The sequence below is a fragment of the Silurus meridionalis genome, chromosome 10 (genome assembly GCF_014805685.1).
Source record: "Silurus meridionalis isolate SWU-2019-XX chromosome 10, ASM1480568v1, whole genome shotgun sequence".
Classification (NCBI taxonomy): Eukaryota; Metazoa; Chordata; class Actinopteri; order Siluriformes; family Siluridae; genus Silurus; species Silurus meridionalis.
In genome coordinates, this window is record NC_060893.1 from 6,022,562 (window position 1) to 6,035,188 (window position 12,627).

Sequence of the window (12,627 nt, forward strand, 5' to 3'; positions counted from 1 at the left end):
CAGTAGGGGATAGGGCTTTTTCTTCGTATGCACCAAGACTTTGGAATTCACTCCTCCTCACATTAGAGACGCACAGAACTTCAGTACTTTTAAATCCTTTTTAAAAACTCATTTTTTTATGGTTGCTTTTTTTTAACATTTTGATTTTGTGTGTAATTATAAGTATGTGTGTATTATTTGCTCTATTTTTGTGTGTGTTGTATTCTTGTTTTCCTGTATGTAAAGCGCCTTGAGAAGCTACTTTAAAGGCGCTATATAAAAATAAAGTTATTATTATTATTATTATTCCATATTGTAAAGGGATTAGATCAAATTATGCCTTTGGTAGTGGAGGCATTAAGGGTCATCCATCTGTCTTTCCAAGTGTGTCATCCATGTTTCTCATTAGCACAATATCTTGAAAACAAGTGGGTGAATGCTTGTAGAACTGATATTGAATTGTATCCTGGATTGTATCCGCATTATTTAATTATATCTGCAGTAAAAATATTTGATTACTAAAACAAATGAATACACAAATGTTTGCGTGCTATGAAAATACAGAGGATTTTTCGAGAAATTGTCGAAATAAACAAGCTGTATGTCCTAAGATCTTGCCATTTGTACATTGTTTTTAAGGTGGACTTATCAGGAGTTTTTCACTCGGTACCGAGTTCTGATGAAGCAAAAGCACCTGCTGTCAGACATGAAGTCAACCTGCCAGAATGTTCTTGCACAGCTGATAGCGGTATCTCGATTCCTCATGCTCAGATATTAATAATGGTTTGTTCTCATGGTCTCCTAATAGCATGCAGTATTTCTTCTCTCTTCAGGACCCAGACAAGTACCAGTTTGGAAGAACTAAGATCTTCTTCCGGGCAGGCCAGGTGGCATATTTGGAGAAACTGAGGGCCGATAAACTGCGTGTAGCTTGCGTCCAGATTCAAAAGACCATCCGTTGCTGGGTCGCCCGGAAGAAATACCTGCGTCTGCGCACAGCTGCTGTCACCGTGCAGAGATACGCACGTGGACACCAGGCTCGGGCGTAAGTGCATTTTACTATATAAGGCAGAGGATGCTACAAACTTCAACTCACTGTTAAGGTAGTTGATGACTAAAACATGACACTGTTTAATCTCCTCAGCTTGTGTAAGTCCTTGAGGAAGACCAAGGCAGCTGTGGTCATTCAGAAGTACCTGCGAAGGTATGCAGCCAGACGACTTTATAAGCAGAAACAAGCAGCAGCAGTGCTCCTTCAACGCCTGCTTCGTGGCCACAGAGCCAGACTGCAGTATAGAAAGGTATTGAATTCACTTTATACTATAAAGGTTTAATCATAGAAATGATTAAGAAAGAAACTCCTCACACTTTGACTTTCGGCTTTAAATTGGATGGATTTTGACTGGATTTTTTTTTACAAACAAAGGTTTGAGTTATGCAGTCTTTGAAAAAATCTTTAAAAACGTACAAATTCTAGAGCTTGAGTCAAGTGTCAGGGTCTGGGAAAACCTTTTACATGTTGTTATAGCTGAATTCTGCAAATGGCAGAATAAAGTTCTTGGAAACTATTGCATTTTTCTGCTTCTAACATAATCAGAAAGTTTATATACTATCTGAAATCCTTCTGGAAATATCATGCACCAGTGAGCCAACTGTTCATTAACAACTGTACAGTCTAAAGCCTAGTGATGATGGGGAGGATTATTGAGAGTGCATTTATAAGTACATTAAATGGACAAAAGTATTGGGACACCAGACTTTTCCAGTCATGTGTCGTTCTTCCCTAAACTGTTACCACAAAAGTTGGAGGCACACGATTGTATCATATGTCTTTGGATGTGGTAGCATTACATTTTACCTTTACTTGAACTAGGAGACCCAAACCTGTTTCAGCATGACACGAAGCCAGCTCCATAAACATATGGTTTGGGTTGGAGTGGAAGATATTATCTGGCCCGCTCTAGGGCTCTGAACTCAACCCTATTGAACACCTTTGTGATGAATTGGAACGCTGACTGCACCCCAGGCCTCCTCACCTACATCAGTACCTGACTTTACTAATGTCCCTGTGGCTGCATGAAAACAAATCTCCACAATCCCAGTCCACAACCTGGTAAAACATCTTCCCAGAAGAATAGAGGTTACTGTATTTCAAACGGGAGACTAAATGTGGAACAGGATGTTCAAAAAGCACATACGAATTTTATGGTCAGGTGTCCACAAACTTTTGTAGATATACTGTAGCGTATCTGCATTAAGCATTAATCTCATATACAGCATATGATGCGGATTTCTGTGTGTCCTGCGCAGGTTCGGTATGAGATGAAGGTGGTGGTGGTGCAGCGCTGGGTGCGTGGCTGGCTAGCACGGCTGCACTACAGACGCACTGTGCAGGCTGTGGTGTGTCTGCAGTGCTGTGTGCGGCGAACGCTGGCTCGAAGAGAGCTCAAGAGACTCAAGATTGAGGCACGTTCAGTCGAGCGCTACAAAACACTCAATGTAGGGATGGAAAAAAAGATAATGCAGCTACAGATGAAAGTGGATGAGCAGGTATGATCTATCTATCTATCTATCTATCTATCTATCTATCTATCTATCTATCTATCTATCTATCTATCTATCTATCTATCTATCTATCTATCAAATTTTTCTAATAACATAATGCTAGAATAAACATGGTATGAACCATAGCCTTTTATTTCTAATTCATTCATTTTTCTGTTTCTATCCACTGTTAGGAAGAATAATGAAGGTGTGTGTGTGTGTCTGTGTCTGTGTCTGTGTGTGTGTGTCCAGCATAAAGAGAACAGAGAGCTGTCAAAGCGCTTGTGTGCAGTTGAAAGCTGGAGCATGGCAGAGATGGGTAAATTACGCACCCAGCTAGAAACACTGCACAGGGTGGAGGAAGAAGCTCGCAGTTTTAGTGGTCAGGTGTCTGCTCTGGAAGAGGAGCTGGGATTGACTCAGCGTGAACTGGAAAAAAACAGACTGGTAGGAGGCACTTCAGGGGAAATATGTATGTTTGCATTAGAGTTCGAGTGATAGTGGATTTTACCGATACCGATAGCTAGGTTGGATCGCACTTGCCGATAACCGATTAATCAACCGAAAGTTTTCAATATGGATACTAGATAAAAAAGCAAACAGTTAATGTAAAATAGTAGTGAACTTTATTACAAAAAAAAAACAGTACCGAATCATAAAAACAAATGCCTTGCATTCAAACTCAAACAAAAAGTAACACTCCAAATAAATAAAAACAGCTGCATCCAAAATGGAAAAAATTAATTTAAATAAAAAGTATACAGTGTCAGTGATTTGCCTCTAGAGGCCGCTCTCGCGCAGTATTTAACGCAACTCGGAAAAACTATCGTTATGGATTTTATTCAATAGCCGATAGTTCCAGCAATAAACTATTGGTGATGATTAATCAGCAAAACTGATGAATTAGTTGCATTACTCTGTTTTAAATAAACCTCAGAAATTGCATGTATAGGCTCTTCTATCATTTCAGTGAATGCCTATTAACAAACCAAGAAAGCTCTGATTGCTAAACCAACCTTAATGTCTGGTACATCCTCTGTCTTAACTCCTTTGATTCTGTTTGTTCTGTATCCTGGGAAAAGAAATTCAAAAGTAAACAAAAATATATAAAATCATATTCTCACTGGTAATGCAGATGCTTGCTGAGCTGAAAGAGACAAACTGTCTGCTGAAGTGTGAGAAGGATGAGCTAAACGGACTGATCCAGGAACAGAGCCAACAGATTACTGGTAGGTATACATCATACTGCTAGTGTATCTGTAATTGAATTTAGGATTTACAAATTATATTAAAGCATGCAACTTAAAAGTGTTACAACAAGCTAATGACAGCTGAAAATTACAAATGAATAAAATAAGCTCAGGACATCAGCAACAGTTTCCAAACAAATGATTTATTTGTTGTTAGGGTGTTAGATAACTCCTTTTTGAAATTGACATGTTTTCATGCCCATTTTAGCTAATATTTGTGCTCTTTAAAACACTGAGAATACCAGAACATGTTGATATTTCTTTAAATAGGCTAAAATTGCACCAATATTTCAGCAAAATACATCAGTGATGATTAGTTGATGCTAACCAGGAACAAAGGACATACTGTTTCCCTTAATGGGATTGTCACTCTTTCACTTCACATAAGTACTACTAATGAGCTCTTTATATTCCAGTGGCCGCCTTAAAACATTAATGATTTAGTGCAGGGGTTTTCAACTGGTTCTGTGCCAGGGACCACCATTCTGACTAACAAGTAATCCGCGGCCCACTATTATAAAAAGCGATCCATGCTGGTGCTGACTAGCAAACTTCACCTTAGTTAGAAACGTTAGCTTACAGCTCCACTCCAAATTTTAATTCACCAAAACTATTAAGTGTCTATTCAATAAAACCTGAATAATGTGTTTTCTTAACTCCGAGATGCTGGTCTATTTTGCACGCAAAATGAATGTGTACGTTTATGACGCAAAACACAACGTTAGCAAAGCATAGGCCTGATAGGTGCAAAGCTAGCCTATCCTGTGTCAGTTTGAATATTTTAAATATTTTCATTAAATTTAGTTTTCCCACTAATGTGCAAATATTCTGGAAATGTTTGGAAAAATAAATTATGGAAAAAAAGTGATTTTAATAGTGAAATTATGTAGGCTGTCACGGACCACATGCAATGCCGCCGCGGACCACCGGTTGAAAACCCCTGATTTAGTGCCTTACCCTATAAATAAGGATGTTCTTTATAGGGACATGGTCTGTGAGATAAATACAAAAAAGAATGTAAAAAAAAAAAAAACAGAATAAGTAACAAAATGTAAACTTCGTCCCTATTTTCTTTCATCATTAACACTCCAATTGAGGCCTTTATTGCCTGCCTTTTCACTGTCATTAAACGTGGCAACATTCAAAGTGCAATTTCACCAATCAATACAACAATCAATCCTAAAATAATGTAGTGCGTGAAATTTGTGACTAAACTTTTAATCTTATAAAAAAAACAAAAAACACAACCGTGCTCAGTAGTTACTTCAGTGATGTTTCTCTGAAACGATTTTTCTTAATGGGATTGTTAGCCTGGTATGCCTGAACTTGTCATAGATCGCATTCACAAATGCCCGGGTCAAATTAAATGAGACAGGCAACTGTGTTTAATCTAACAATAGAATCAAGCTCTAGAATCTGACTGACATTTCATAAGTACCACTAATAAGCTTTTTGAACCATCAGAATAGTGAAAATGTTGATTTTTCTAAAAAAATGTTAGCAAGCTTTGTCTCTAAAGGATTTTGTTTTTTTGTAATCTCTACTAAACAGATCAGTTGCGAGAAGCCCACAAGGAATACACCGAGCACCTGCAGATGGAGCTTAATGATGAGCGTACTCGCTACCAAAACCTTCTAACTGAACACATCAAACTGGAGGCTCAGTATGCTGATTTGAAATCAGAGCAAGTGGCTGCAACAGTAAGACCTATGATTCTATAGACATTTCCATTGCATAGCAGGCCAATTAAAGTTGAATCAAATGTATTGGAAGTAAAAAAAAATCTTTCTCCCCCTCATAGTATGCCACCAAACAAGGTCCATTGAGAAAAGACTCTGTTTTTAGCAGCAATGAATCCGAATACACTCATTACTCGGAGTTTACAGAATCAGAGGCCAGCATACAGGTTCAAGAGGTAAGGGGCTGTTTTCAATATTTGGATTTTGAAGTGGCTCTGAACTCAGAATGTGTTTAAACCCTTAGTGTTATGGACACCAATATGATCATACTGAGGTAAATGTTTTTGGAGATAGATTGATTTAAATTTTATACTTCTTCACATCATAGAAAATCATTCAAATCATTCAATTTCATCCAATAAATTGAACCAAAATGATATCTATAGAACCAGATATATACAGTTGTGTTCAAAATTATTCAACCCCCAATGCTGTAAATGGTTTTAGGGAATTTAGTGTACATTTGTAATTGTATTCAGAATGAAATCCTACAAGGACTTCTTAAAGAACCATATGCAACTAAAATGACATCAATTAGTTTTGTAATACAGTAGTAAATGTTTCTTTTGTGAATTCTTCATTGACATAACTATTCAACCCCTTAAAGACTACCACTCTGAAGAACAGAGGTTCAATGAAGTGTTTTCAATCAGGTACTGAAATTCAAGGCAAAGGGCACTGTTGAAACGCTACCTGGTCGTGGCAGAAAGAAGATGCTGACTTCGACTGCTGTGCGCTACCTGAAGCGTAGAGTGGAGAAAAGTCCCCGTGTGACTGCTGAGGAACTGAGAAAAGATTTGTCAGATGTGGGTACTGAAGTTTCTGCTCAGACAATACGGCGCACCCTGCGTAATGAAGGCCTCCATGCCAGAACTCCCAGGCGCACCCCCTTGCTGTCCCCAAAGAATAAGAAGAGTCGACTGCAGTATGCCAAAAGTCATGTGGACAAACCACAGAAGTTTTGGGATAGTGTTCTGTGGACTGATGAAACAAAATTAGAACTGTTTGGGCCCATGGATCAACGCTATGTTTGGAGGAGGAAGAACAAGGCCTATGAAGAAAAGAACACCTTGCCTACTGTGAAGCATGGTGGGGGGTCAATCATGCTTTGGGGCTGTTTTGCTTCTGCAGGTACTGGGAAGCTTCAGCGTGTGCAAGGTACCATGAATTCTCTTCAGTACCAGGAGATATTGGATGACAATGTGATGCAGTCCGTCACAAACCTGAGGCTTGGAAGACGTTGGACCTTTCAACAGGACAATGATCCCAAGCATACCTCCAAGTCCACTAGAGCATGGTTGCAGATTAAAGGCTGGAACATTTTGAAGTGGCCATCGCAGTCACCAGACTTAAATCCGATTGAGAACCTCTGGTGGGACTTGAAGAAAGCAGTTGCAGTGCGCAAGCCTAAGAATGTGACTGAACTGGAGGCTTTTGCCCATGATGAATGGGCGAAGATACCCGTAGATCGCTGCAAGACACTTGTGTCAAGCTATGCTTCACGTTTAAAAGCTGTTATAACTGTAAAAGGATGTTGTACTAAGTACTAAGATTGAATGTCACTTGGGGGTTGAATAAAACTGATAATGATGTGAGCTCAGAAAAGACATTTGTGGTTATTTCATTATAAATGTTATGTTATATTTGTCTGACCTACACGTGCCTCTTTGATTTAATTGTAAGCAGGATGACTGAATGATCATAATCAATGTCAAACCGACCAAAACAATCAATTTCAGTGGGGGTTGAATAATTTTGAACACAACTGTATACACAGATCAGGCATTAGCCGTCGCACATCAACTTTGAGGACAAAATGTTCATTTGCTGCCCGATTTATCCCATTATCCATTAGCCATTATGGAGAGATAATCAGTGTTATTCACTTCAGCACTCATAATGTTATAATGTCATAATGTTATGACCTGTGTATGTATGTACCTTTTGTATGCATGTATTATGGTTAAAAATAGTGGGATAGTGTGTAAGAAGATGAGCAGCTAATCAACACACTGATAAACCATGCTGTACTGTAAAGGTTCTGGAGTGCATTGTGTACATGGTTCTGAAGTCAAGTCGAGTCAAGAAGCTTTTATTGTCATTTCAACCATATATAGCTGACGCAGAACACAGTGAAATGAAACAACGTTCCTCCAGAACCATGGTGCTACATACAACAATATTCACAGAAATAGAAAACACAGGGCCAAGGACTAGTAAGTGTAAAGTGCATTGTGTGCAACCTGGTGCAAACAGTGCAAAGACAACACAAGACAGTTCAAGACAACACAAGACAGTGCAAAGACGACACAGGACAGTGCAAGACAAAACACAAAATAGCTCCGTCGGTAAACCTGTTGTGACAAGACAAAGTGAACAAAATTGAACAGTACAAAATGTAAACAAAAATGTTGTGCAAACGAGCAATATAGCAACAGTTCAGAAAAGAGCATTTCAATAGATGATCACAATGAACTTGCTCTACAGTTGTAAGAATGCACATGGAAGGTTGTCTTGGGTTAGGGTTAGGGTTAGGGCTATCTGTCTTCATTGTTTCAGTCATCACTTGTTGGGATAAAACTGGTTTCTTCATTCTTAAAAGGGTGGAATTTGTGTGAAGTCACTTTTTAGAGGTGTTTGACCAACTTTAAGCTGTCTACAAGGATTCTGTCTTCATACACACTCACACTTGCTCATCACTGAGATGAAATAAAAGGATTTTGTTGAACTTTGCACTCTTCTGAATATTCAGTTAGCGCACAGATCTGGTGTTTCAAGATCTCTTTGCTGTTGTTTAAGTCAGTCAAGTGCTTCTTGTTTCAGAAGGAAATATATCAATGTACTGACTCTGATTACTGCTAAGAAGTCATATCATTGGGGCACTAACTATTAAGCTATTAGCTACATTTGATAAACTATTGCAAATGTGTGTCAATAATGAATGAAAACTTGCACAAAAACTAAAAAAGCTTAGCACTTGAATCGACATGCATTCAAGGATAGATCCATTCAATCCATTGGCAACAGAAAGACACTTTTAAAACACATCCTTTTTCTCAACTATATAATTCCATATGCTCTGTGTTGCAGGAGGAGGTAAAGGGAAGTGTGGATGTTTCTCTCCTGCTGAAGCTGCAGAAGCGAGTTGCTGAGCTGGAGCAGGTGAAGATGAACCTGCAGAGAGAGTGGGATTCCAGAGAGGAGCAGCTCCAACAGGAACATGCCACGGTACACATACACTAGAAGTGGACTGAGGGACCAGACTCCTAATACAGATTTAATTTAAGATACCTGGAGGTTGTACAGTTTCTGAATTCAAATAGTGGATGTGATTCCTTTAACACATGCAATGCCAGCATGACTATCTTTTTAATCTGCTTAATCTTAGACACATGGCAAAATACCACATTAAGAGTAAACTGCATCTTTTCCACATTCACAACCTCATAGATGCCCATGATGGGCTAGTATCACTGTAATTTGACAGCAGACAAAAAGTAGAACATCGATCCCACCCTTGGATGGAAAACTCCAAGGGTGGGATTGTTTCAGTTAGTTACATGCTTAATGGAATATTAATGTTCACTATGTATCCTAATCCAGGATCTGGAGTATTGTCGAGAACGTTAGGAGCTGAGAGAGACTACGAGGCCCAGAAGGTAAAACTACCGTATTTTCCGGACTATAAGCCGCTACTTTTGCCCCACTCTTTGAACCCTGCGGCTTAAACAATGAAGCGGCTAATATATGGATTTTTCCTGGGTTTTCCCGGTTTTACAAGCTTAAAGCCAAAAAACTAAACCCCATAACATTAGACCAATGAAATTGCCGAACGGGTTCAGGTGAACCAATTATATTGATAATTAAATATTAAGATATTAAATCAGATGCGCTCCCACTGAGTCGGGCCGCACCACATCAAAAATATGGATAAGGTTCCTCTGACGTTTGACTGTCTACAGGAAATGCAAATCATTCGTCACGCTGAAAACAACCGGGCATGAAAAAACGCACTTCACCTGTGTTCTGAGCTGCACGGCATCGGGAGAAAAGATTCACCGATGGTAATTTTTAAACGCACGACGATGCCAAAAGAAAAACTCCCGAGAGAAATTGTTGTGAAAGGAAGGAGGAAGACAGTGAACAATGACTTTCTTGGGAGGCTACTGTTTAGATACAAGTCGTGTTACAGACACTGTCTTTCGTTAAAAGCCTGTGTAAAGCTCATTAGTTTCAATGTAGACACCTGCGGCTTATAGACAGGTGCGGCGTATTTATGTTCAAAATAAAAATCTTTGTCAAATTCAGTGGGTGCGGCTTATATGTGGGTGCGCTTAATAGTCCGGAAATTATGGTATATCGAAAAAAATCACTGTTATTTAGGGACTGTAAGATTCTCCGATTCGCAAGTTAACGATGTGATGCGCCGATTTAAAAAAAGCTGTCATTTATATCGTGATGCATCCTTTTTAACATATTGTATCGGAAAAAATATATTCATATATATTATATCATATATATAATCATATATAATTGTTAGTGCTATACTTTTATTATTTAGAAAGTGACCAAAAAACTGTTTCTCAAGTGCTTTCTCTTATCACCACTGCTGCTACATGAATATGATCAAGGCGTGTCCTGAGAGCCACATAGAATATAGATTAACATGGCAGAGGTAGAGCTGCATCTTCCTGAAGATAGAACAGAAAAAGAACGTCTGGTTTTATTGAATTTTTTTATCCCATCGCATCGGTAGCTGCTTCATTTTTATCTTTATCGTATCGTTGGCTATGCATCGAGATGCTTATCACTACATCAGATGATTATAATAGAGTGCTTTTATAGTTGGCAGTCTGGGACTGATGCCCTGAATTAGTCCCAAGCGCATTCTGTTTTACATGCCTCACTTAAGCCAGGAGTAAAATCATTCTAGCAAGAGGCTTTGTCTTATTTTGACATTAAATATAGGCACCCATTTCTTCTGCTTACCAGCGACAGGAGCTTGAGTCAGCGAATAAGAGACTGAAGAAGGATCTGAATGATCTGCGTGTGTCTGTCAGTGTGCGGAAGGGCTCAGGATTGGCACAAGCTTATAATGTGCTCTTGGAGCAGCTGAGTTCTGCTACCGAGGAACTGGAAATGCGCAAAGAGGAAGTGCTTTTGCTGCGCACTCAGCTGGTCAATCTAGAGGGCTTCAATTATAAGGTATGATACATGAGCACCTCGGGCATCAGATATGCTTTAGTAAGAATATCACTGAGCTGTATGGAAGGCCATCTACTAAGTAGACTTTAGTATTGTGATCTCGACCTGTTGCTTTCTCACAGTTGCACAATTGAAAGGCATTAATCATATATATACAATAATAAATATACTTTTATCATACTCACAACTGAAAATGCAGGATAAATATAACTGATGATAATAAATAATAAATGACATTTTTCCATTTCATTTCGAATTTGGCCCTCCGCCAGTTTCCACTTGGCACTGAGCCATTGCAGTGAATGAGTCCAGTTAAATGCACAGTTATTAACTACTGTTAGTTCACAGTGATAGGAAGTGTTTCTGTGATTGATGTTGGACTGAGAGTACACCACCCATTCTGTCCAGAGAGCATTTGCTCTCTTAACTCTCATTAATGGATGGCTGAGGCCATCAGTGGGATTCGAGCTCTCCTTGAGATCTCCTGACTAGAGGGAAAAGGCTTTTTTAAATAGAACAGACATCCTTGCATATAAATCATGTTTATTAGGGGTGTAACGATACACAAAATTCACGGTTTGGTACATACTCCGTTTTTTAAGTCACTTCAGTACAATTTCTGTACAATTACGGGGAAGAAATGCAAAAGCTAAAATTGCTTTTAATAATTCTTTTTATTATTACTAATGTTTGCGAACATCAATTTAAAATTTTAAAACAATTAAACATAAAATGCCTGCTTGGTTTATATATAAATTAAATATATAGAAATAAAATATAATAAATCAAATGAACCCATTACACAGTAATTGATTATGTAGACACAAATTAAATTGATTAAATAAAATTAAATCATAGAAAAATTGTATTCAATAGTTTATATTTGTTTGACCCCATTCGGGTAATACAGATGTGCATATAGTCAGCATACTTCTAATGTTTACAATAGTTTGCTACAGAATCACATTGTTCAATAACCATAATAAAATTGCTTTTTGTAGGAAGCAGCAGTGGAAAGTAACTCAAGTAACACTAGCAGGTATATACACACACACTCCTCTTCATATTAAGCATATTCTTTTTCAGTATGTGCAATAGTCTGTCTGTGTCTTGTCTGTCTGTCTGTCTGTCTATTGTCTGTCTTCCATCTGTCTGTCTGTACACAGATCCCCCACTTTAGATTTACATAAGCTGAATGAGGATGGAGAGCTGTGGATGGCATACGAGGGACTCAAAGAAACTAACAGGTGAACCATAAGCATACAAACCTGTACAATAACATTTAGAAAACCACCCACATCTTCATTTATCTCTACCTGTATCACTCATTTTTCCTGTAGAGTGCTGGAGTCTCAGCTGCAAGCTGAAAGACAAAGTCATACAGAGGAGATGGAAGCCCTGAAAACAGAGTTGCATGTTTTGAAAGAGGAGCGAGACCAGCAGAAGCTTCTTCTCAGCAATACACTACAACTGCCTCAAGATGGTCGTGTTAACGCAGCTTTCCAAAACGAGATCAGCCGCCTTACCCGACATAATCTAGTGAGTGCGGATGCTTAATTGCTGTTTTCAGAGTTTGGCTGAATTGTGAATAAGTATGTACTGGGATTTATTATTCATACAGGAACTAATGGAACAAATGGACAAGCAGGACAAGACCACACGCAAGCTGAAGAAACAGCTGAAGATGAGGAAGATGGAGGAGCTGGACAGTGAGTGTGGTCTTTGTGTAGTCATAATATTCTATATATACAGTGTGTGTGTGTGTGTGTGTGTGTGTGTGTGTGTGTGTGTGTGTGTGTACTATTTTAGATAGATAGATAGAACTTTATTGTTATTGCATTGTACAGGTACACAGCAACGAAATGCAATTTGGCATCTACCAGAACTGCAAAATGTAGCAATCGTGCAAA

General features: G+C 38.6%; 1 protein-coding gene across 1 annotated transcript in view; it reads left to right on the forward strand.

Annotated features, from left to right (window-relative positions):
• myo5ab (myosin VAb) overlaps positions 1–12,627 on the forward strand; it is a 34,529-nt gene that overhangs the window by 16,718 nt on the left and 5,184 nt on the right. Inside the window, 15 exon segments of the mRNA XM_046859955.1 lie at positions 619–727; positions 813–1,024; positions 1,124–1,280; positions 2,290–2,529; positions 2,776–2,970; positions 3,659–3,752; positions 5,325–5,473; positions 5,575–5,688; positions 8,603–8,757; positions 9,135–9,171; positions 10,505–10,717; positions 11,719–11,756; positions 11,884–11,964; positions 12,058–12,256; positions 12,339–12,426. Of these exon segments, the coding sequence (XP_046715911.1) occupies positions 619–727; positions 813–1,024; positions 1,124–1,280; positions 2,290–2,529; positions 2,776–2,970; positions 3,659–3,752; positions 5,325–5,473; positions 5,575–5,688; positions 8,603–8,757; positions 9,135–9,171; positions 10,505–10,717; positions 11,719–11,756; positions 11,884–11,964; positions 12,058–12,256; positions 12,339–12,426 (2,081 nt within the window).